We start from the raw sequence: 23303 nt of genomic DNA, 5'->3' as shown, positions 1-23303 counted from the left end.
CAGACCATTCCTCCAGCAGAGCAACCGGGGGAAACCATCTGGGCCATCACAGACCCGACAGTCCTTGAGAATCAAACACTTCAGGAGAGGCTCAGGTCAGCCGCACGCCAGCTCTGGCTGCTCTGCCGGGGGCTCGCTGGGAGACCCACAGCGGTCTCCCACTGCACAGGGGTGACCTAGACAGTCCTCGGCTGCCTCACGGCCACAGCCACCCCCCAGGAACGGGCTGAGGGGTGCTGCCAGCATGGGACCCTTACCTTGGTCTGCTTCCAAAACAGTTTGTACTGGGAGGCTGGTGTCTGCCCTCCGTGGCTGCGGGCGCGCTGCTGGGCTCCCGTCCAGGCAGCTGGGACCCTGAATGGGTGAAGAAAAAGTGGGTGAAGAAAACGACTGAGACACTAGCTTTTCAGTCCCTCCTTCCAGAAAAGAGACCCAAAAGCACAACAGCCCCATACGTTAGAGGAGAGAGCCCCTGCTCCTTGCCTTTACGCTGAGGTGCTCTCCTCTCCTCTCCCACCGCCGTGCAGCGGCACTGCCCCTCCCCACAGCACCCCAAGGGCAGCCCTAGGGAAGGTACAGGCAGGATTTGGCCGAAGCCGCCGCGTTTAAGGCTCCCAGATTTCACAGGCTTCACCTCCCAGCAAGGAAAAGGAGCCGCTGAGGGAGAGCAACACACCAGCCCCTGTCCCGCACAAGCTCTGCTCGCTCCCCTGGGGCCAGACATCAGCCGGTGCCTCCGCACACCCTCTGCACCAGGGAGCCCTTTCCTGAGCGGTTTGTTAAATACAGAAACCGTTTCCCCAGCCCTCAGAGGAGAGCGAGGGAAGGGGCCGAGCCGTGCGGTGGCTGTGCAGGGCCTCCAGGCCTCTCGAGCCTCTCGACGCTCCCGCTCCTCTCCCACCCCACGCTCGCTGTCCCTCGTGTGCAAGCGTGGGGCTGGAGCCTTACCTGGGGGCGGAGGCGGCTGCTGGCACTCGGGGCGCTTGCTCAGAGGTGCGGGGGGGCCCTTGCTCTCAGCCCCGCTCCTCCTGTCCCTGCCTCGTGCTCAGAGTCGCCGCACGCATGCGGAGACAGGCGGCACTCACCCTCTGTCACGGCGCTGCCATTAGGCAGGCTTCCCAGATCAACAGCGGGCCCGTCCAGGAAAATCGTCAGCTCTCCGCCAGAGACAACGCTGCCTTTGTTCTCCGTCTGCAGGTCCAGGGTCAGCTGCCTGTTCTCCACTGTGGGAGATGAGGGGACACGGAGAAAGAGACCAAGTCACCACGGGATGCCAGCCGTGATGGAGGATGGCTCTGCCACCCCAGCTCCCCCATGGGATGGGACATCAGCCTCCCAGTCCCCCCCTGGCCCCCGAAGGACAACATGCCAGTTGTCCCAGCGAGCCCCACCAGCACTGGCTCCACATCTACACGTATCCACCAGCATCACCAGCCCCACCACCAACTCCTGGGGAAGACCCTCCTTCACCAGGCACCACTCAGGACCTGCCCCAGGGCCCCCGGCTGCAACGCAGACGAGACCACCATCGCTCACAGATCCAGGAGCTGGGGCTGTAGGGGAGGTCGTGGCAGGAAAGTTGAGGAATTTGGCTGGTTTGACACAGGGCAAGATGGGTCCTTGTGAGGGCAACCCCTGGCACGTGCCTGGGACACAAAGCAGGCAACGGTGCCTGAAGCCCTGGCCTGCTGCAGAGGAGCAAGCAGCATCTTTCAGAATCGGGGGTATCCTCATGCCACCTAGAAAACCCAGGCAAGCGGCAAAGGCAAACCCCAAGCACATCCCTCCGTCCTCATGCCACGTTTCAGTTCCCCTGAAGACGCCAGCACCAAGGGCTGTCCCCAAGCGCAGAGCAATGCGGCGCTGCAGCATCGGAGCGCCTTCGCAGAAGCTTCTGGAGCGCGTGGCGTGGGCTGGGAGGTGCCTGGAGACAGCTGCCAGCTCCACTCCCCTCCCTCGCGAGCCAGCTTGGCTCCAGCAGCTCAGCGAGGCTTTGCCAGTCACAGCTTCACGCGCAGCTGGACACTGCGGCTTTGCTCAGGGGTGACGGGACCACCGCTCACCGTTCTGCCCTCGGCACGGCGCGAGGGGCCGCAGCGGCGGGGCAGGGGAGCCGGGGAGTCGCACGGAGCCGCACACCCGGCAACTGCTCGAGAGCCAGTCCCGGCCTCCTCTCACCGACACACGTGCTCTCTGCCTCCCTGCGCCCCAGGACAGACACCCAGCGCCCTTCCGGCTCCCCGCTGCACTCGCGCAGCAGCAAGGGGTGTCCCCAGTGCCACCGGGAAGCCACCGGTGCCCAGCAAGGCACGGGGCGAAGAGGCTGCCCGCACGCCTCCCACAGCCCCTCCAGCCCCGGGCGAAGGGAGAACACCGCGACCCTCCCGCTCCATCGCAGCGATGCCCGCCGGAGCCAGCAGGACCGAAACACCCAGCTCTGCCGCAGAAGGCCAGAAAAATTTGGCTGCACCAACCTGGGACACCAGCCCAGACGCTTCCTGACTCATTTGCTCAAATAATATTTTTATTATACACAGATTGCTCATGACACAATGGCACCATTTTTTAGCAACCTGCTTTGTCCTGGCCCACTGCGGGGACGGGGTGCAGTACCTGCCAGCGGGAGCAGGAGGAGGATGGGAACACGCTCCCCAGGGAGCCCTCGTCCCATCTCCAGCTCCGGGCTGAGACACGCTGGGGGGGCCCCAGGGTGTGCAACTGCCACCCAAACAGCACCTACAGCCCCCGGGTGGAATCCAGCCCTCGCACAGCACCAGGGAGGAAGGCGCAGAGACCGTGGGGCCGCTGTGCACCCACCTGGCTGCTGCCAGGACCAGAAGCAGCCACGAGCTCTTGTGCTGACCCCAAGGGCGGCTCCTGCCCTCCTTCCCAGGCCCGAGCCGCTCGTCCCCGCAGCGCCTGCGGGTCTCACACAACGGGGAGGGACACAAAAGGGACAGAGAAGGAGTCTGGCGTGAGGCCGGCCACAGCACTTGCACCACATGCTCCAGCCCATGGCTAGTAGCCATCCGTCCTCCAGGCCGACTGGCCACGTGCCGGGATTCACCACCCCCAAATCCGAGCAGTCTCTGTCCCCTTGCGTCCCACAAGGGCTGCAGTGAAGACAGGGCTGCGGGACGGGCTGCGCACGTGGATCTCGTGAGAGCGCCTCAGGTTTTCACGCCAAGGAGGCAGGTGGCCCCTCAGTGCCCGGGCCCCGGCGCGGCATGAGCACGTGCTCACGGCGGCACAGCACAGAGCTTGGAGCCCGACTCTGTTGCGCGTTACTCGCCCGTCACCACACAGGGGATTCTGCTAAGCCTGGTCTTACCCATCTGCCTAAAGGAGCTGCTCTCAGTTTGCTTCCAAGGGGAATCGATCTCACAGAGAGTTTTAAGAGCCTGCGACAGAAGATGCTACTGTGTGCGGCCAAAAACCAGAACAAATCCAGACCCTGTTTCTCCCCGGCTGCTCCATGCCACAGGAATTGGCATTTTCTCCAAGCCGTGTGGAAGCCGTGCCCGCATGCTCCGGGGGTCCCCTCCAGCCCCCTCGGCGAGCGCCCCGCTCTCCCCGCCGCAGCTGCACAAGCCCTCATTGTGCAGGCGCCCAGCCGAGGGGGCGGCAGCACAGGAGCAAAGACAAGGTGTCTCCGAGTGGAGGATGTGAACATGAACCTCCCAGCCGGCTTCCTTCTCCCCCTCTCCACCTCCTTCAGCTTTTTTAAAGAAAATAAACACTAGCAGAACCTTCCATTCACTGTCCCCGTCCAGCATGCGGGACGCACAAAGGGACATTGCTGTTGCACCAACAGAGGGTCCCCTGAACAGCGGAGCACAAAGGCTGCCTGTGTCCCGCCGGCAGCCAGAATGTCAGAGGGATTATTATTATTTTGGGAGGGGGTCGGGGGGTGATTTGGTCCTGAATAAGGTCTCAGTTCAGCTACTTCCAGTGCCCCGCACGCAGCATCAGAGCTCCCATTTAGCTGAGGTGAGCTGGAATTCCCACCCAGCCCATTAAGCGGATTTACGGTTCCACGAAACGAGGCTGGTAGCAGCCAGTGTGATAACGGCCCCAGGCTCGGCCCGAGCCCGAGCCCTCCGGGACCTCCAGGAACCACACGCGTCTGACACTCATGGGCACAAGCACCAGGGAGCCGCCACGCGGCGGGGGGCAGCCCCTCTGCCTCTTCCCCGGGTGGAGAGGCTCCATCGTCACGCAGGCAGCCAGGATTTCCAGGCAGGGCCGGAGGGCGCTTCCCACCCTCTCGGCTCCCCAGACCCTCCTCGCACAGTTCCACTGGCTGCGAAGGGCAGTTTCCACTCACACGGCTCCACACGATCAAAGCTGCGTCCACCGTCGCCCCTCGGGAGCGCCGGGACTGCTGCTTGTGCAGACAGAGGATAAGCAGATCCTCCGGGCTGCCCCGACAACCACGTGCTCCAGCCAGCAACCTACTCGCCCCCCATCAGCCCGCGGAAGAATCAAATCCCAGAGTCAGAACCCTGCCCTGAAAGCGCCCTGGCACTAGACAGAAAAAGCAAGGCAGAACGTCACGTCAGCGGGGCCCCTCTCGGCCCTGGCGGGAGCACCGAGCCGCACCAGCGTCCCCTGGGGCTCCCCCAGAGCTCAGGGCTGGCGGGCAGCACCCTGCACAGCACCCACCTCCCTGGTGCTCAGCAAGCTAAGACTAGCTTAACCTCTGTGCGTGCCAGCAACCACAGGAAGGACTCCATGCTGTGGCTACAGCCCCTCCAGGAAGAAGCAGGGGGATGTCAGACCTTCCGCAGCCATCCCTAAAGCAAGGAGGAAACCAGAGTTTAGGGGAAGGGATAATCTTTACCGTTGCAGGTAAAATGTAAAAGTCTCCCCAGGCAGTGGGAAGCTTTGTCCCTGCTGCTGACCCAGTATCAGCCACCAGTGGCTTAGAGACAACTGTGTCCCACTCCACTGAGCTGCCAGGTGTAACCGGGAGGACATCAGACTTCTGCTTCCTTCCTCTGAACCACCACAGCCCTGGGAGGGAAGAGGAGATGGTTGGAGAAAGCCAGAAAGCCCCCTGCCTCTGACCAGCCCGGCCAGGGGAGGGCAGGACTGGAGCCAGCAGACCCCGTCTCCTCGCTGGCCTCCCACCCAGAGAGAGCCTGGAGGTGGCCAGGGCTCGGGCAGGGTGCTGGCAGTCACAGTCCCACCAGCTCTGCAGGACACTCGGGATGCGACGCCCAAAAGGTGACGTGGGGTAGGCACGGCCCGACCCCCGCCACAACTTACTGGCTTGGACAAGCCATTTTACAGAACTGTTGCCCAGCTGCTACAGAGCCAGCTCGCCCAAGAGTCGCCTCAGCCAGGCTGAGGATCTGCCTCCACGACTCCTCCCTCAGAGCCTTTGCTGCGGGGCCGCGCAGCAGAGCCCCTCTGACAGCGCAGCCACAGCGGGAGGGCGGCAGCTGCAGCTTCCCAGAGGTTTGGGGGTTTGCTGCTGGCTTCCCGGAGGCTCTCGCGGCTCCGGCAGCTCTGCCTGGGGCACAGCAGCAGGGAAAGCAAAGGCTCTGCAGGATCTGTAAAACCCTGGCATGTGGTGCCACTCCAGAAACGGGAGCCTGTTGATGTAACTTGCAACCCGAGCAGCGAGCAATAAAAGCGAGCGCTTTCATTTGCGAGCGGCAGCCTGGCTCGCTCCAGCGCCTACACAGACACCCACTGCTCAAGGGGGACCAGCACAAACCAGCAAGGCCCAGTATCGGCTTCCCCACAGACTGTGGCGTGAGGGCGGCCAAGGACGTTCCGCGGGAGGAGCGGGCGAGGAGCTCCTGGAGCCTGGGAACAAAGAGGTGCCTCTGCAGCAGGGAGCAGCTCGGGGGCCGGGGCAGGGGGCTGTGCCATTGCAAATTAGCTGTTTTACAGGAGCCCTGGGAGCAGCTCAGCTCTGTGGAAGGCTCCAGCTCGTTTTCTGTGATTGAGCCCATTCTTACCCACCTCTCCATCTGCCCGGCCAATCCCCTCTGAAAGCGGGAGGGCGCTGCCTGCCAGAGGAGAGGCCCCGGAGGCTCCTGCCAAGGCAGCGGGAAGCGCTGCGAGCGCGAAAGCAGGGCTGGACGCGCCTGGAGCAGGAGCTCCGGCCCAGCTGTCAGCGCCGGAGGCTCTCCCCACCTTCCTGGGAGCTCAGAGCTCCGAGCGGGCTCATCACTGAGCTCTTTTTCCAGGTGCCAGGCCTCAGGGCCAAGACTCTTGCACCTGAAGCGAGGTGTGCTTGGCAGGAGGGCTGACAGAAAGAACGGGGAGGGGGGAGCTCCAGCGTGCCCCCGGGAGGTGGGAGCCCTGCACCCACGGCCACGGATGTCACCGGCAGCGAGAACACCCCTGCCCACACACAGAGCGACCAGAACAATTCTTCCACACCATGTCAGACAACTACAGGAATATAAACCGAAGGCCACAGCTCTGCTCACGTAGCAGTAACTGACAGAAAACCTCACCAACACCCCAACAAACCCAGCTAAGCTGGGAAGAGGGTCTGTGCCCGGCAGGACAGGGAGAGGATGGCCGGGCGACAGGCACGCGCATTTCGCTGCCTTCCCCAGGCAGAGGGTCGCAGGCTGCGTTAGGGCATTAATGGCCCGACTTGGGATGATTTGAGATCCCAAACGCCCTGTGCACACCCTTGTGTGACACGGGCACTTCCCCAGGGCTGGCTGGCAGGGGGAAGGGCGAGGAGCCCTCTCGGGAAGGGGTCTCCCATGCGCCCGCGGACACGGGCTCCCACGGGACCGACGGTGGTCTCTGGCCCACCCGGAGCTGCAGCAAAGCCCAAAGCCACGCAGTGAGTCTGCAAAGAGAGGGTTGCAGAGGCCAGGCCAGACAAGACGGGCAGCGCTGGCTGCTCCCAGCCCACAGCAGCACCTTCCCGGCAGGGCAGAGCAAGCTCTGCAGCTTTAAGAGTCCTCCCCTCCTAACCCAAAGTGTCAAGGAAAAATCTGACACGTTTTTTCTGGTGGATGTTAACGGACAAGCTAGAACAGCCAGTTGCCTTTTCCATTCATTTTCCACACAGCCCCCTGGGACGCTCGCTAATGAAAGAGCCGATTGTGCCCCTGCAGAGGAGCAGGCAGGTAGGGCGGGAGCAGCGCTGGCTCCGGGAGCCCAGCCCGGCATTCACACACACCTCGGGAAGAAAAAGCTGCAGGGGGGGTGCCCTGGGGCAGAGACCCCACTGCAGCCTGGCTGAGAGAACAGCTCAGCCCTACGACTACCCGGGGCGGACGTTCAGGTCCTCACGGGCTTTGCGAGACGACGGCCGCAGCAGCCCGGCTCCCTGCGCGGCCCAGCAAGCGCCACCCCGGGGCACAGCAGCCTGGCAGTGCCAGGAAGGAGCTCACCCCAACCCCTGGCACGGGGCAGAGCCCGAACCAGCCCCGTGCCCCTGCAGGGCACAGGAGGCCCCTCTCCCCATTCAATACCAGTCTCTCGCAAGCAGCAGAGCTTTGCTTGGAAAAGACAGAACGAGCCTTTTCCAGCCCCGCGCAGCCGCCCGTGCGGCCCAAGCCCTGAATGGCCGCCTTTATGTGGGAGCTGCTGTCACGAGCCACGCTCCGGCAACCGCAAACGGCAGCAAATAGCTGAGGGGTTTGCGGCACCCTGGCTGACGGAGGTACGGCTTCCGCACGGCACGGCCCCGATGGGCGGCCCAGGGTGCACAATGGGGCCTTGTTCCCCCCCAGGGCCGGGGACTGCACAGGAGCGGCTGCGGCCACGGCCTCTCCCCGCCGCCGCGCGCCTGCGGGACTCTGGCGGGGCCGAGGAACCCCGGTGGGTCCGGACCGTACGTACGTTTCCCGCCGCTCTTCAGCAGGTTGCTGAGGCTGACGGAGGCGGTGCCCAGCAGCTCGTTCCTCAGGGTATGGCAGCTCCACACCTTCAGGTCCAAGTGGCTTTGAGCGGTGACGTTCCTGCAGAGACCAGAGAAGGGGGCCATCACCGTGGCCTCCAGCCTGCTCCCTGAACGGGGAGCCGGCAGCGCCAGGCCTGCCGGAGCCAGGGAGCGGAGGGAGGCAGGCGAGGCCACGGGGCAATGGCAGACCCTCCTCCCCCTGCCCCCCCGTCCGGCTGTCCCGGGGGGCAAAGATCTCCCACATCCGAGCGGCTCCAGCCGACGGCACTGTGGCTGCAGCGGGGAGCACGGGGCCAGCCCCACGCCGGGGCAGGAGCTCACGGGGACTCACAGGATGAGGATCTCGTTCCACAGCAGCTCAGAGCTCCCCATCTGCTTCCCCGTCTTCTTGGTCTCGCTGGGCAGCCCGTCACCCGCCACCTCCACGTAGCAGTTCATCCGCGACGGGCGGCTATGCGCCTTGGGCTTCACAGACACAACTGGGCAGGGGGGCAGGCGGAGGGTCAGGCGGCCGCAGGGGAGACCCCGTCCCCACCCCACACCCCTCTGCCAGCTCGGGGTGCCCCGACTCATCGCAGAGCCAAAGCGCTTTGGGCGAGGGGCGGCAGGACACGATGCTCCTGACGGCAGCGATGGCCGGGTCCAGGTGCTGCCGTAACCACCCCCACCGCTGCCTGTCCCCAGCTTCACCCACAGCCGAAGGCTGCAGGAGCGTCACGGTCCCCACACACACCCCCTGCCCCAGGCCTGGGGGCAAGGGGGCTCTCCCAGAGCCGCTGGGTAGGGGCAAGCCCCGGGCGAGGCTCGGCAGCCCCCGGGCCAGCGGTGCCCGGTGCAGGGGCTGCGGGGCAGGGACGCAGCTCCCGGCGTTGGGAGCCATCTCGCGGCCACGGGAGCACCAGCGCGGCCCTGGCAGGGCCACGGAGCCACGTCCCGGCGGCAACCGAGGGGAGGAGCGGCAGAGCCCGGCCAACGGCCACACCGCTTCCCCGGGCACCCACGGGACGCAGGGCAGGGCTGGCCTTCCCCAGCTCCTGCACCCCCCCAGAGCAGAGGCACCCAAAACCCACATTCCCTGCCGCGGGACCCCCGGCCCCACCTCCGGCGAGGCAGCAGGACCCACCTTTCACAGAGAGCTGGGACTTCTCGCAGGGCGGCCCGGCCCTGGCCCTGCTGGAGCTGGCAGCGGCCATGGCATCACCCCTGGCTGGAAGCAGAGAGGAGACACCTCAGCACCACTCCCACGGCGCAGGGGAAGTCAGGGCTGCACTGGGGTCCCAGCTCAGCCCCTGTGGGCCCGAACGCAGCCCAGCCTTTACTGCGAGTGACCCGCGTGGAGGGGAGACTCAGCAACGGACAGGCTCACGCCTGGTGAACACAGGTTCCCTCTCACTGCGGATACCCCAGCCCCTGCTGCACCCTAGGGAGAGGAACCCCCCCTCCAACGGCACCACCACGGCCCGAAGAGATCCCAAGCTGGGCCGCGCTCAGCCCTCTGGACACCCCATCCAGGCAGCCACAGCTCACACAGCTCACAGCCTGACACCCTGATCGCAGCCGGCACGAGGACAGAGCCCTCTCCAAAGCCTTCAGCCAACGCTGCCTCACGCCCTGCTCCGTGCTGCACGAACAGCCGGCACGGCCACTGCACGAGGGATCCCTGCAGAAGGACGAGGCAGTGACACCGGCAGAAGAGAGGAAGGTCAAGTCACGGTGTGGGGAAGCAGCTGCATCCCCCACAGACAGCCCAGGTCACCTCCTGGCAGCAAAATCCCACGGAAAAATCAGTCCCGTCAACTCTAACACACCGTGGAGGGGACAGGGACCACAGCTGCTCTGGACACAGAGAAGGACCACGCTGCGGAGCAGGCTGCAAGCCCAGACCTCCGCTTCCTGGAGCACTCACCACTTCCTCGCTCTCCGGTGCCACGTCACTGTCACCGCAGGCACGGTGCTTCCCCCTGCCCCTTCTGCAGCTTTCCCCAGAGCCACCCGCCAGGGACGGGGCGCGGGCAGGAAGGACACCGGCTGTAACACCCGGGGACGCTGGCAGGGCACGTGGCTGGGCGCCTCTGCCGACACGGCCGACCACGAAGCAGAAGGATGAGGTCACGTATCACGCAGAAGCACGAGGTGCTCTGCCGGGACCACAGAGTCAGCTCTTGACTCGCACCGGCCTCCTGAGCCTGCGGGCTGCGGCCCTCCTCAGCACGTCCCGGGCAGAGGAGCCGGGGAGGACGCACCGAGGGCAGGCGGGTGTCAAGGTCACAGACCAGAGGGTCCCTGCCTGGGCAAGCCCCCGACACGATGGGGCAGCCAGGGGGATCTGCTGCCCACCCGTGGGCAGGAGCAAAGAGGAGCTTTAATCCTGTTGCCTGGGGCAGACACAAGGGCTCAGACAGGGTCAAACCAGACTCCCCCTCCAAGGCACCAAAGCCACAAGCACCCCTCCTGCCTGGCCCTGGGCGCCTGCCAGCACCCAGAGGAGGGAAGTATGAAGAGGGGAGAAGAGCATCTCCAGCAGTTCCCGCCTCTACCACCTCCCTCCTTCTGCAGGAGTCTCTCTCTTTTTCCTGCCTTCTCCCCACAGCCTCACTAGACCTTAGCAAGCTCCATTCCAAAGCCAGGTTCCTTTGTAACTCCCCTCCCATGAAGAGTCTCCACTCTCCAACCCCTTCTCCCAGCCCCATGTGAGCTCACCCCCCCCAGCAGAGCAAACCCACCCTGTGCTCCGCAGAGACCTGGCCAGTGCCCTGGACAATCCCCCTCTGCCTTGAGAACCTCGTTTGGTACCTGACCTGCCGCTGCCTCGGCTCTACCAGACGGTGGTCGGGGGTTCACCGACACAGGCCCATCTCCTCCCCCTCAGGAGTGGGGGAGAGCTGCCTTACAGAGGGAGGTCCTTCACAAGTCTAGATACATTTGCTATTACTACACTTAGTCCTACCCCAATTACGCCAGCCCAGACACCACCTCGGCCTTCCCTCAGGTTACGGCCATTCCTCGTGTTTGTTCTGACTCCTCAACTCCACATCACCGTTCGCAGCCCGCAGAGAACAGCCGGGCACACGTGCCCCTGGGAAGGAGCACCTCCTGCGCCCCGCTGCGACCAGCTCCTGGGCTAAACCGAGCAGGGAACTCATCCTTCAGGGCCTTTCTCACACTAACACGGGTGACCGGCGCCTCTAAGTTACCGTGGTAAAACCCAAGGGTCGCTCCCCTGCAGCGGGGACCCCGGATCCCCATTCTCCCTCAGAGCTGCCGCCGCTGCTTTCGCTCTTCTCCAGCCGCCCCCCACGGCGCCGGCAGCCGCCAGCTCCGCCCCGGGAGGCGGTTTGGGGTTCGTTAACCACCGAGCGTTGCCGGCTACAGAGGCATTTCCACCTCCCAGCCCGCGCTCCACACCCCCGTCCCCTCGCAACCCGGCCGTTTCCCCCCCATCCCCAGCGTACCCCAGCACCGGGACACAGACCAGAGCCGCCGCCACGCGCCCGCCCTGCGCTCACAGACTCGCCTGCGCACCCCGGGGCAGAAAAGGGCCCCGGGCCCAACCAGCCACCGGTTCCCTCACTGCCCACTCCCGTGTAACATGACAGCAGAGACCCATCCCCTCCGAGCTGCACTCACCCCTTTTTCTTTTAAATCTTGGCTCTTTCTTCCACTTTCTCTCTTCCTGACTCTATGCCATTTCACTGTCACTTGTTTTTTCGTCCCTGGCCACGTTAAAGACCCCTCAAGTACCAAAAAGCGCCTCTGTGTTCAGTGCCACGGCCCGGGCCCTTCCCTCCCCGATCGGCCCTTTCCCCGCTCCCCCACGCCCCATCCGCCCCTCGCACCCTTTGCCGAGTCGCTCTGGGACCGGCGCGGGCCCGGGGCGCTCCCCCACCGACACCCCCCCCAGGCCTCCCCCTTGCGAAGGTCAAGGCCTCCCGTCCGCAGCTTCCCCCGGGCTTCCCGTCGCCGGCGGCCCAGCCTTGCCCCCCGGGGCCGCGGGCAGCCCTGGGCCGCCGCTCCGCTGCCGCAAGGGCTCTACCCTCGGGGCCGCGGCGGCGGCGCAGCACCCCCCACCCACCGCCGGCACCGGGCCGGGTCCTGCCCCGCAGCCGGGTGCCGATTCGCCCCGCGCAGAACCGGGCCGGGCCGCGACGGCCGCCGGGGAGGGCGAGAGCGGGCAGCGCGCCCCGGGCTCCCCCGCGAAGGGGAGGCGGCGGCCGGGCCAGGCCAGACCTCCCCGCGGGCCGCGCCTCACCTCGCCGGGCCGGTCCCGCCCCGGGGCGGGCAGAGCAGCTCCAGGGGGCCGGGGCGGGCGGGCCGCGCCGGGAAGCCGCAGCCTCCCCCCACCCCGTCCCGCCGCCCGAGTTACCGGCGACCGCTCCGCTCCCGCTTCCGGCTCCAGCACCCGCCGTCATGTGACACCAGCCCGTCACCTGACCGCGCCACCCGGAAGCAGTCGGGCGGCGGGGGGTCACTCCCGGCGTGCCCCGCGCGGCGGCCATGGGGCGCGCGGACATGGCGCGGGTGCCGCACGTCGTGGCCGACACCGGCGCGTTCCTGAGCGCCGCCCCGCTGCAGGTACGGGCGGGGGGAGGCACCGGGGGGGTGCCGGGGGTCCCGGCGCGCTCTGACGGCGCTGCCCGCAGGACATCGCGCAGACGCTGTACACCGTGCCCGAGGTGCTGGCCGAGATCCGCGACAGGCCCACGCGCCGCCGCCTGGCCGCGCTGCCCTGCGAGCTGCGCCTCCGCCGCCCGCGGCCCGACGTCCTGCGCCTCGGTGAGTACCGGGCCGCGGCCCCGCCCCGGCTCCCTGCGGCCCGGCCCGGCCCGACGGCCTCCCCTCTCCTCGCCCCACAGTCACCGACTTCTCCAAGAAGACCGGGGACTACCCCAGCCTCTCGGCCGCCGACCTGCAGGTGCTGGCCCTCACCTGCCAGCTGCAGGCCGAGACCGGCGACCCCACCTGCCTCCGCTGGGAGCCCCAGGACAAGGTAGGGCCCGGGCCCGGCCCCGGCGATGAGGGCCCGGCCCCGGGGATGAGGGCCCGGCCCCGGGGCACCCCGCCGACACCCCCCCTACTACGCTGCCTCCCCAGGTGCGGCTCAGCTCCACCCCGCGGCACCCCGAGGCCCCCCTGCACCTCGCCGGCTTTCACCTGCCCGCCAAGGTAAGGGACGGGGACAGGGCACTGGGGAGGGGGACACGGCCCCGCAGAGCCCACGGGCAGCAGCGGGCGAGGGACCCCCCTCTCTCCTGTGTCACCCCAACAGCACAAGCGCCCAGGGAAGGGTCAGCGTCAGCCCAGCCCCGAGAGGAGCCCGGTCCCCTCTGAGAGCGACGAGTTCAGCTCCTTCCTGTACTGGCGAACGCCCCTGCCCAGCATCGAGGAGGAGCTGCAGGAGCTGCTGGTGAGACCGGAGCTGCCTCTCCGTCCCCCTGGGCCCTTTCAGACCAGAGCACAGCCTGCGCCGTGGCTAATGGTCTCCTCCCTCCCCCAGAAATCTCAAGCCCTCTCCGTTAGCCCAGAGCCCACCGAGGAGCACCAGAGCTCTGAGGATGGGGCCAGCGCTGAGGAAGAGGAGGACGAGGAAGAGGAGGACGACGAGGGTTGGATAACACCCAGCAACGTCAAGCAGGCGCAGCAGGACACGGGGCACTGTGACACCGCTCCTGTTGGTGTCCAGGTTGGCTGCGTCACCACTGACTTTGCCATGCAGGTGGGTGCCAGCCTGGGCCCGGCTCCAGCCTCAGGGGGCTGTCGGGGGGCTGAGGGCAGATCTCAAATTACTCAAACCTCGGCCCTGGTCAAACTGCACGGAGACAGAGGAGCACGCTGCCGTGTCCCTTGGGCGGGAGGAGAGCAGCTTCTTACCTTAAAACCAGGCTGCTCTCTCCACTGCAGAGGCCTTTGGCGTCGCACCCATCGGCCTCCCGCTGCCTGGGCTGGCAGAGCCCGGTTAAAGCCCTGGGCAGTCCCAGCTCACCGTGTCCCGGTTTCTCCCTCCTCGTTGCAGAACGTGCTGCTGCAGCTGGGGCTGCCCGTGCTGGCAGTGAACGGCATGCTGATCCGCCAGGCCCGCAGCTACATCCTGCGCTGCCACGGCTGCTTCAGGTGAGCGTGTGCGCCCAGAGCGGCCGCCGGGGATGGTCCCGCCCGGGGGGCTGAGCCCGTCCCTTGGTCTTGCAGAACCACTTCGGACATGACCAAGGTTTTCTGTCCCCACTGCGGTAACAAGACGCTGAAGAAGGTCGCGGTGAGCGTCAGTGAGGATGGGAGCCTCCACATGCATTTCTCCCGTAACCCCAAGGTGCTGAACCCCCGAGGGCTCCGGGTGAGTCGCTGCGTGTCCCAGGCCTGGCCTGCGGGCAGCGCGTCCTTCGCTCGGTTCTCTGGAGGCCCGCAGTCCGCTCGAGGTCCCTCTCAGCCGACTTTAACCGCCGCTTTTCTCTTGGCAGTACCCGCTGCCGGCGCCACAAGGAGGGAAACACGCCAACAACCCACACCTGGTGGAGGACCAGCGCTTCCCGCAGCAGCGACTGTCCCGCAAGGCCAGGCAGAAAACCAATGTTTTTGACCCCGACTACCTCGCCGGGATCTCGCCCTTTGTGGAAAACGACGTCTACAGCCGCGCGGCCAATCTGCAGATCCGCGACGCGGCCCTGGGCGCTGGCAGGAGGCGCCTGAACCCCAACGCCGTGACAAAGAAGTTTGTGAAGAGGAGGTGAAGGGTGGGACAAGGCCTCTGCACACGCCGGGGCGTTGCACGTTGCTGCCCGATGGCTGCGGCGGTGTGAGGCCTCTTCCGGGGGCAGCGCTGGGCCTCCCCTTCCACGCAGCCGTGACTGGGGGTGACAGGCGACGGGTTTGGGGTGACTCTGACCCGCGGGGAGCTGGGCGAGACAGCGGCTTCCCTGCCGCGGCGCTAATAAAACACAAAACCCCCCAACACCATGGTTTGGTCTTTCTGGGGCTGCCTGCACCAGGCTGACAGGCTGGGGAAGCCTCTGAGGTTGAGAGGAAGAGGAGGCGGAGGCAGGAGGGTTTTTCTCGGCGTGCTTTGTCCCACGGTACCAATGAGGGGGGTGGATAATGAGCGCCTGCAGCAGGGCGGCAGCTCCAGGAGGGCAAAAGCCAGCGGTGGGGGGGCTGCGTTTGCCTCACTGCAGCACAGCCACATCTGACCCTGGCACCAGGCAAGGCAGAACCCTGCTGGAAGCCTTCTGGATAAATCTGCTTCCTTCTTTCCCAGTTTCTTCTTACCCCTGCTGTAATTTCTCAAAATTCCTGCTCTTGGCAGGCGGGCAGCACAAAGCGGGACACGCACCTGAGCCTCAGCCACCCCACCTCATTTTTAGCACGCTGGTGTATCTGTGTCTTCGGTGCAGTTGAAGTGGGACTGTGCTAACGCACCAACTCCGCCAGCGAGGCCGTAACTCCCGTTACTGGGGCAGCGCAGCCCCCGAGAGACCTTCGCTTCTCCCCCAGGTCCCTCAGAGACAGACTCCTGCCTGGGGCTGACTGAAACCCATTTCCTTGAAGGCCCAGAGATTCGCAGGCTGGGGTTGGGGTACCACACCACGACCATTACCTTAACGCCACGCAGGCAGGCAGAGACACGGCAGCATTTTCCAGGGGGATGCCCCCCCAGCCCCGGCACAACGCAGCGGGCTCCGGCCTTCCCCAGCACCAAGGTTCCTGGACAGGCTGATTCCGTCCTCAAGAACGGGACTTTGTCCTGGCAGAGAGAAGATGCCCTTGAAAAAAACACAACAAGACTTTACACTGCAAAATGAAAACTTTCATTGTTTTATTCTTGACTGCAGCTGTTTACAGAAATATAGTTGCGAGTATACAAATGTCCCAATAGAAGCAAAATATTTTTATTTTTTAATATTCAACAAGTTATCACAGGATAGCTAAAAACATAGATGCAAATAAAATATCCCCTCATAGAACAAACTGAAAACACCGGGTATCAGTGCTTTGAAAATCCCAACTACGAAAGCCATATACACAGAAATGCACAAAGGAATATCTGGTGCTACTTTCACATTGCAGGACAGGGGAAGAGCAGCTCAGCGGTGGAGCAGTGCGCCAGGAGCCCATGGCAGAAAGGCGGGTGAAGCCACTCAACGATGCAGCTGGAGGGAGAGCCAGAGGCAGAAAGCTCTGCTCTGAAGGGGCCTGGAGCTTACTCCTTCATGAGGAGCTCAAAATTTCAAATCGCCTCATTTCAAATAGTGTCCAAAATTAAAAAAAAAAAAAAAAAAATTCAAAAAAGCTTCAGGAATACCGTGGTCTAAGCGGGATACAGGAATGTTGTTCCCAGTTCTGCAACACCCCAAGTGCCCCGACGCGGGGACCCCCAGACCCTCCCGTCTCACCGGGGGGCAGGAGCAGCGGAGGCCACGCACGCGATGGGAACGGGGGGGCCCTCTGCTCACCCGAACCCCAGAGCAAACGCACCCCAGCGGGGGTTTTACACCGCTGCTGCGTGTCAGCTCTGAACCAGGCGCCCGCGGAGCACCGGCGAGCGTCCCACCGCACCAGGGAAATCCTCACCCTCGGCCCAGCAGGCGTGAACGTTGCCAGGCGGTCACAAACTAACAGCAAAAATGACAGCTCTCTGGGAAGAGCAGAGGTCAGCCCTGCAAAGTGATGGCTCAGGGGGCAGGAATAGGGACACTGGCTGTCAGTTTGGCAGAGGAGCTTTGCTAGAGCCCGTACCAGGACAGTGACGTCTGTCCAACCCCACGTCAAACCCCAGCGGAACACCCCCCCCCCAAGCACGCAGAGCCGTGCTGTTCATTTTATGATCTGGATTTCTTGTAGAGTTTAATTTCTCACACAATCTGTACAACATCAAGTCAGGGCAGGGTTCCTCACGGCTACAAACCAAGGAAAGCTGTCACCAGCTTTCAAGGAGAGAGTTGTCTAGATAGTGACTGCTGCAATACAAAAGTCAGTAAAAAAAAAAAAACCCAAACCTTTAAAAGATGCCTGGCCTTTATAGAATGAAGAGGAATGACAGGTTAAGCTTCACTTTCCCGGTCCAAACACAACCCAGCTGAGCAGCAGCCAGGACCCTTTGCTATTCAAGAACAATGAATAACCTCCACCAGGAGAGAGCTGCTGGGGTCAGTCCAGCTCCCCCGGAGCAACGCAGCCCCCACCACTCCCTGTCGGCAGGAGCTGCCGGGAGACCGAGAAGGGGAAAGGTCCCGAAATCAGGAGTCGCTTGAGGGAGGCTGGGGGGGAGCACGCGGCCGCCATGCTCCCTCGGCCCATCCAGCGGGCAGGCTCTCCACCAAGGCTGGCAGTCCTACTGCTTTGCTAACACCGCATCTGCCGTTATTAATAAAAATATATATAAAAATACAAAAGTGTACGGTTCTTCTCAACCCATGGATATTGGGGACGTTCACAAGCAGAGCACGTTTCTGGAGCAACATTACCAACAGCGCCACATGTACAGTACTGAAAGGTGTTTATACAACTATGAGTTCCTACAAAAACCTCCGTAAATAACCTCATACTAAGGAAAAGTAATATTATTTCAGGTTTATAAAAATGTAAATATAACATTATTCTATGCATGTGTCTACTAATTATTTATATATAATAGGTACGATTCCACTATATACATATATATAATCCTAGAATATACAGGCACCGCCTATTTACATCCCTATACAGACTGTAAGAAAGGAAAAGCCTCTCCCCTGTGTAACCCCTCAGGGCCCCGCACTCCACTGGAGAATTTTACAAGTACACGTGTACAGGAGTTTATCCGCTGACACGATTTTCCTTCTACCTGAACATTAAACATGGGATCGACTTAGCACCTAAGGACATGGTGCAGTTGGGCACTGTCAGTGCTGGGTTAACGGCTGGACTGGGTGATCCTCAAGGTCCTTTCCAACCTCGCTGACTCTGCGATTCACCCCGTTTCTCCGGGCTGGCGCCCCAGCCCGCAGTGGCACAGACAGACGCGCCTGTTTGCGGGCTCAGGTGGCCGCTGCCACGTGCAACGGGCACGGCTGGTCTGAACAGGAATGTAAGTGCTCATATCCCATCCCCAAAACTAACCCAAACTGGAAAAAAAAAAACAAACAAAGCATCTCAGTACTAGCTTCCTTTTCTAAAATAACGGAGCTGCCCCCAGTCCTCTGGAACACCAACCACACCTATTCCTTGAAAATGAGTTTTGCACTGATGAGAAGTCACCAGTGGTGTTTCTCCTTCCCACCTTCCACCTACAACTCACAGCTCAGAGCACGCAGAGCAATTCATTCTCCTCGTTCTTGCTTCCACCACTCAGATAAATGTCCGTGATCCCTTGTGCTCCTCTTTCTTGTAACTACCCTGAAAAAGTAACCCGACAGTTTACCATGCAGAGACATGAGATCCAAGGACTGACAGTGACAGCTCTCCTAATGAATGTGCAAGTGCATGCCTGCACGCACACGTACATACCTTTGGGGGAAACTGTGTAGCCTTTTTAGTCCAGTAACAACTTTTTTGATTTTGCTTTTTAATAAATCACCTTTCCTGCTACTCAAATACTGGCTTAAACCCTGCTTTAAAGACAAATGCAAGCTTCTGACTTGTTTGCTATTCTTTTTGAAGACTCTGGAAACGTAATAGGAGTAGAAAAATCTGTTCAGACAAGTTTTCATTTTAGAAACTATATCCTAAATCAAAATCACAGTAGCAGCTTTTTTTTAAAAAAAAAAATGTTAAACTTATCTAAATTAGGGGAATGTCCACTGATACAGCTGCCCAGACTCTTAGTGCCTCCAGTAAAAAAACCTGCCAGTTACAAACACTTGATGGTTCATGCTTTTTTCTATCTTAAAAAAATACATAGGAAGTAACCACCCTGCCAGTAATTAAAAGTGATTAAAATAAAATGATTGCTGATTAAACATCCACTTTGAAACAGCAAGGCTGAAATTACTTCTTGAACTATTTTTATGTTAAAATAGCAGCAAAGAATCCAGCTTGAATAACTGCTGAAAGAGCAGACAGTGAAGAGGCAATTAATAACAAATCATGGACTTGCTACTTAAGCACAAAGCATCAATAGCTTCCTGCCAGAGGAGACGTTCAGCTAATAACTGTGTATTATGAGTTATTCAGATGATTTTTACACACACACAGAGTGCACGAGCAGGCAGAAGGGCCGCAGCAGCCACGGCTGGCTGGCTGTGCCTCCGGAGGCGCTGCCCTGCGAGCCACCGGGCACCACGGGGGCCCCCGGGGCACGTACCCGCGGGGAGCACAGCCCAGGCTGCACACGGGGGTTACATCTAACAGCGAGCTCAAGCAGCAGGGAAAAAAAAACACAGACCACAAAACACCCAAGATACAGAAAACCCATCCCAGCAACGCAGCTCTACACTTCTTCATCGTCACCTTCTACACTTAATTGCTGCTTTGTGGATATGATAGTAACTTCCCCTTTATAGTAACATCAGGAACTTTAAATTTATAGAGACTAATTCTCAGTATCTTTTCTCACCCAAAATGGACTAGACGCGCTGACACCGCCTCACCTCTGCAGGCAAACACTCCACCTGCTCGCAGCTTACAGGCGTGCCAGCGTGCGCAGGCAGAGGAGTAAACACAGGGATTAAAAAAGAAAAAAAAAAAGCAGAGTAAGCTCCAATCATCAACTGCTTAAATCACAAGAGTAAACGTTCAGGACTCTGATAAATACAGATGTGGCTCACACTGTTCTTGGGTCTTTCTGCCATGAAATCCTGCGGCCTGTCTTTAAGATCTTTCCTGGTTTATCCCACCTCTCTCTAGCCTCGGTCACAGCTGTCTGCAGGCAGCAGCTCAGGCACTAATCAACCGCTGAGCAATCTCTTCATTCATAAGACAAATACTTTTTGTAACCAAATCACATGTTCAAAGTGTCTTACATTTAAACATTGACCTAAAATGAACAAGATAAATTCAATACAAGAAAAGAAAGGTGTTATCCCGAAGTGAAAAATGTGATAGCACAGCCCTTTTTTTTTTTTTTTAATTTTTTTTTTTTTTACATATTTTTTTCTCTTCTCTTCATAAGCGACCTAAAATACACACACAATTCAAACATACCCTTCCCCTGGAGCTGTAGCAGTCTTGGTATGAAGTTCTCTTTTGGACACCCGTCTGGTTAAATGGAGGATTGGTCCCTGGTGACTTGGCACTGACCAACAGCACCTCAAGGTGAGGATACACCCCTTCGGAACAACGGGACGAACGGAAGCAGCACACGAGCGAATTTATCATTCCTGTTACTTCTTCTGTGTATGAAGGCCCCAGATGACACCCAACAGCTTGTTCTGGGACTGCCATCCTGCAGAGGCCGGCAGTTCACTTCCGAGTAACTGGCTGTCAACTTCCACAGCCACATGGAAGGTGTTTCGGTCCACAATTCTCAGTCTTCTACAGAGCCTCATATAGCATTCAGTCAATGCTGCGAGATTGCTGTTTTCATGTCATGAACCATAGCAAGTTTTTGTTAATATTTCGTCTTAGCAGGAAAAAAAAAAAAAATTAAAAATCACAGAAAGAAAAAGTATGGTTCAGGGTTAAAGCAGCTCTGGACATTATGAAGCAGGGAATTCTTTTTATCATGATTAAAATTTTAAACATTTTAGCATAATCATAAATTAAGAGTTAAAACACAGAGGCGCTAGTAATAAAATATTAAATAGACAATGATAGTGGATAAAAGCTGAATGGCTCATTCTGAATGAAACCCCATTATTTTATATATGCCTAAATGCCTACGGGTTTCCTTACTAGATCGTATTGCTGAGTGACAGACACATCAAAACACACAGTGAAGCTTCTCATAGCCAGCTGGAACAATAAATTGCCTGATGGAATGGCGAGAGATGAACAAGTTATTTATGTTGCAAAAAGTACTTAAATACTCAATAAAGACATAACAAACCCCACCCCACCCCACTGTTATCAGACGCCACGTTGTGGTAGAACATCAGACAAACTCACAAATTTACCACAAAAATGTGTGGCAAAAAGAATATTTTATATATATGTATATATATAAATTTTTATATTTATGCCAATGTACTCACTCAGTACAAATAGCAAAATAGTATACCATTTCCTAAATACAAAATATAGCTTTCCAAAAAAATGAAACACACATTAGATATAAACCATCCAAAACTTGAACGATTGAAAACTGTATTCAAAATTAAATGACCCAGAGCAGGTCTCTTTCTGAAAAGTTCCCTTCATATCGGCAAGAAGCCTTACTACTGAAAACGTAATTCAATGCCTCTCAATGAGAGAGAGAAAGAGAGAGACAGAAAGAGAAAGTGAACGTTAGGACAGACTGACAAACAGGAAAATCCATCAAAACAAACAAAAACTCTACACGGCTCAACTAAGCACACAAGTTAAGGGAAAAACACACAGTAAACAGACTAGAGTAACTTAAAAACCATTTACAGACTGTTCTTTGTTATTTAAAATAACAAAAATGAAAAATGACATGATACCAACTACACTCTACCAAGGCATAATAGCCATACGGGACAGCTGTTTGGCTCTAACTGCAGCAACAGCTTTCTACGTGCAGAAGGAGAAGAAACAAAAATATCTGAATGAGGCTGTAGTGAGATATCACAAAACTGTCCGGAGAGTTGGAGCACCCAAAAAATTCACACGCCTCACGATACAACTGCATGGTCTGGAGTGGGTTGTTTTTACATTCTGTAACATCAGTCAATTTTTTTTTATATATTTTTCTTTTTTAAACTGAAACACGACAATCTAGAACTTAGACTTGGGGGACTGTTGGTAGAAAAAAAAAAAAGATCACTTCAAAACTGCGATGAGCTCAATATGCTACAAAGATGCAACAGCTCAGGATGAAGTGAAATTTCCAAGAATGCTTAAAAATGATGTAATTTGCCCCCTACTTGGAGTAACGTCAAGCTGAAGATTTACATCAGTAACAGCCGGGAAATCACTGGTTAAGGGGATTCCTGCATTTAGAAGGTGGTGGAGAAATTGCTTCCTCTCTCCTTAATCCTTGATTATTTGTCAAAGCTTCTACTGACTAAGCAATTTAATGCCACGGATTCCTAAAAGCTGCTTCTGATCTTTAAAGCCAGTAGGATATTTTTGTCTTTTTTAAAAACGTAATATGAAACTGAGGGAAGAGAGAAGGAAAACCATGAAAAGAACGGAAGGGAGAAGGCTGGTCTGAGAATGGCTAATGCAGCTCTACAGACTTCTAACCCATACAGTCAGAGACGCAGAGGAGTTCCTTCCCCAGCCAGGCTTTTCAAGTGGAAGGTATTTTAAAGGATAAGATTTTAAGAGCAAAATTTCACTGAAAGTTCTCCTTCATTTCTGCATTTCGTTAGAGCCACCAAAGCCTTGCTCTATGTACAGTTACATGTAAGAGACATGGAAAACCGTTAAATCACATTCTCAGATGGGAAGCACCCACCCTGGCTATCTACAGCAGCACGCAAGTCTCTGCTTGTTTATTACAGTTATCAATATTTTTCTTTGCCACCTACTGCAATTAACAAATCGCAGTATTGGCTCTCCCTCTCAGCCCTGAAACACATGATTCACTCACTGACAGCCATGAGTCAGGGCTCATGCCACAAGCATTTGATGTTTCTGCTTCACAAGCTTTTCTAGTCAAAAGAGGGGATGTGAAGGAGGAAGAGGAGGAAAAAGTAAACGTGGTAACATGTATTACCTTCTAACAACAATAACAACTGACCAGGTATGCTTTAAATTCAAAGAGCACCCCACTGTCGATGAGGTGGAGGAATCTGGTAACAGTACAATTCCATGCCCTAGTAAACCAAAGCATAGCTTTTCAGCATTATTGGCACTACAAATCCCAAATACTACGGTCATAGCCTTAGGTGCTAGACACTGCAATTGGCCACGTGTGTGCTCTTTAGAGAAGAGGGCCACTTTTTGACAGAAGCAATCAGTTCCACACAGCCTAATCCAGAGTCGGAAGGTCTGAGAGGATCTGGGAAATCATCACTTTTTTTCTTCACAGAATCTCTGCGGGAAAAAACAAGCAAGCAAAAAAAGTTAGGCATAACTGAAGTCATCCTCTTAGTTCTATGTAGCTCCTTCACCTTGAAAGCAATCTTCACAAGCAGGCATGAAACTGTGAGTATCAGAATGCAGTACTCACAGAGCCTGATTACCTTGTTCCAGTCTGTCTTGTCTTTTATTATAAAGTTTGCAACTTCATACATAAAACAGTTTAGATTAGAAAATGAAGTGTAGCACCTAAGTGAAACTCCTGGGGGATTTAGGACGGCAACACAGTTAACTAGAGCCAAGTTACACACTGTGGACAATACAAGATTCCAGAGTCCTCCTGGCTCTTGGTCCTCATTTGTAG

At 58.5% G+C, this 23303-nt stretch overlaps 3 protein-coding genes across 10 annotated transcripts in view; 1 reads left to right on the top strand and 2 right to left on the bottom strand.

Annotated features, from left to right (window-relative positions):
• The window catches only part of WWP2 (WW domain containing E3 ubiquitin protein ligase 2), a 40633-nt gene extending 28333 nt beyond the window's left edge, over positions 1-12300 (bottom strand). Inside the window, exons 1-6 of the mRNA XM_074913243.1 lie at positions 12252-12300; positions 9012-9095; positions 8220-8367; positions 7828-7946; positions 1086-1223; positions 258-354 (exon numbers count right to left, since the gene is read on the bottom strand). Of these exons, the coding sequence (XP_074769344.1) occupies positions 258-354; positions 1086-1223; positions 7828-7946; positions 8220-8367; positions 9012-9095; positions 12252-12297 (632 nt within the window). The 5' untranslated portion in view covers positions 12298-12300. The remainder of the gene's footprint in view (positions 1-257; positions 355-1085; positions 1224-7827; positions 7947-8219; positions 8368-9011; positions 9096-12251) is intronic.
• A 52-nt stretch (positions 12301-12352) lies between these two features.
• Positions 12353-18035, top strand: NOB1 (NIN1 (RPN12) binding protein 1 homolog). 2 transcript variants are annotated; one of them, XM_074913638.1, is made up of 9 exons: positions 12353-12460; positions 12529-12661; positions 12742-12875; positions 12980-13051; positions 13185-13303; positions 13406-13601; positions 13899-13996; positions 14072-14216; positions 14341-18035. In XM_074913638.1, exons 1-9 carry the CDS (start codon positions 12383-12385, stop codon positions 14608-14610), a joined length of 1245 nt encoding a protein of 414 aa, XP_074769739.1. In that variant the 5' UTR covers positions 12353-12382; the 3' UTR covers positions 14611-18035. The 2 variants fall into 2 exon arrangements, with proteins under 2 accessions (XP_074769739.1, XP_074769738.1); XM_074913637.1 differs by having other exon boundaries at positions 13155-13292; positions 13383-13601.
• NFAT5 (nuclear factor of activated T cells 5) overlaps positions 15746-23303 on the bottom strand; it is a 71467-nt gene continuing 63909 nt past the window's right edge. For all 7 annotated transcript variants that reach the window (XM_074913629.1, XM_074913633.1, XM_074913632.1 and 4 more), the window contains one exon: positions 15746-22954. The gene's annotated coding sequence lies outside the window, so the exon portion shown is untranslated. The remainder of the gene's footprint in view (positions 22955-23303) is intronic.

This window comes from Athene noctua, chromosome 9, assembly GCF_965140245.1.
Source record: "Athene noctua chromosome 9, bAthNoc1.hap1.1, whole genome shotgun sequence".
NCBI lineage: Eukaryota > Metazoa > Chordata > Aves > Strigiformes > Strigidae > Athene > Athene noctua.
The sequence above is the reverse complement of the archived record's forward strand: the minus strand, read 5'-3'. Positions and strand labels throughout refer to the sequence as shown.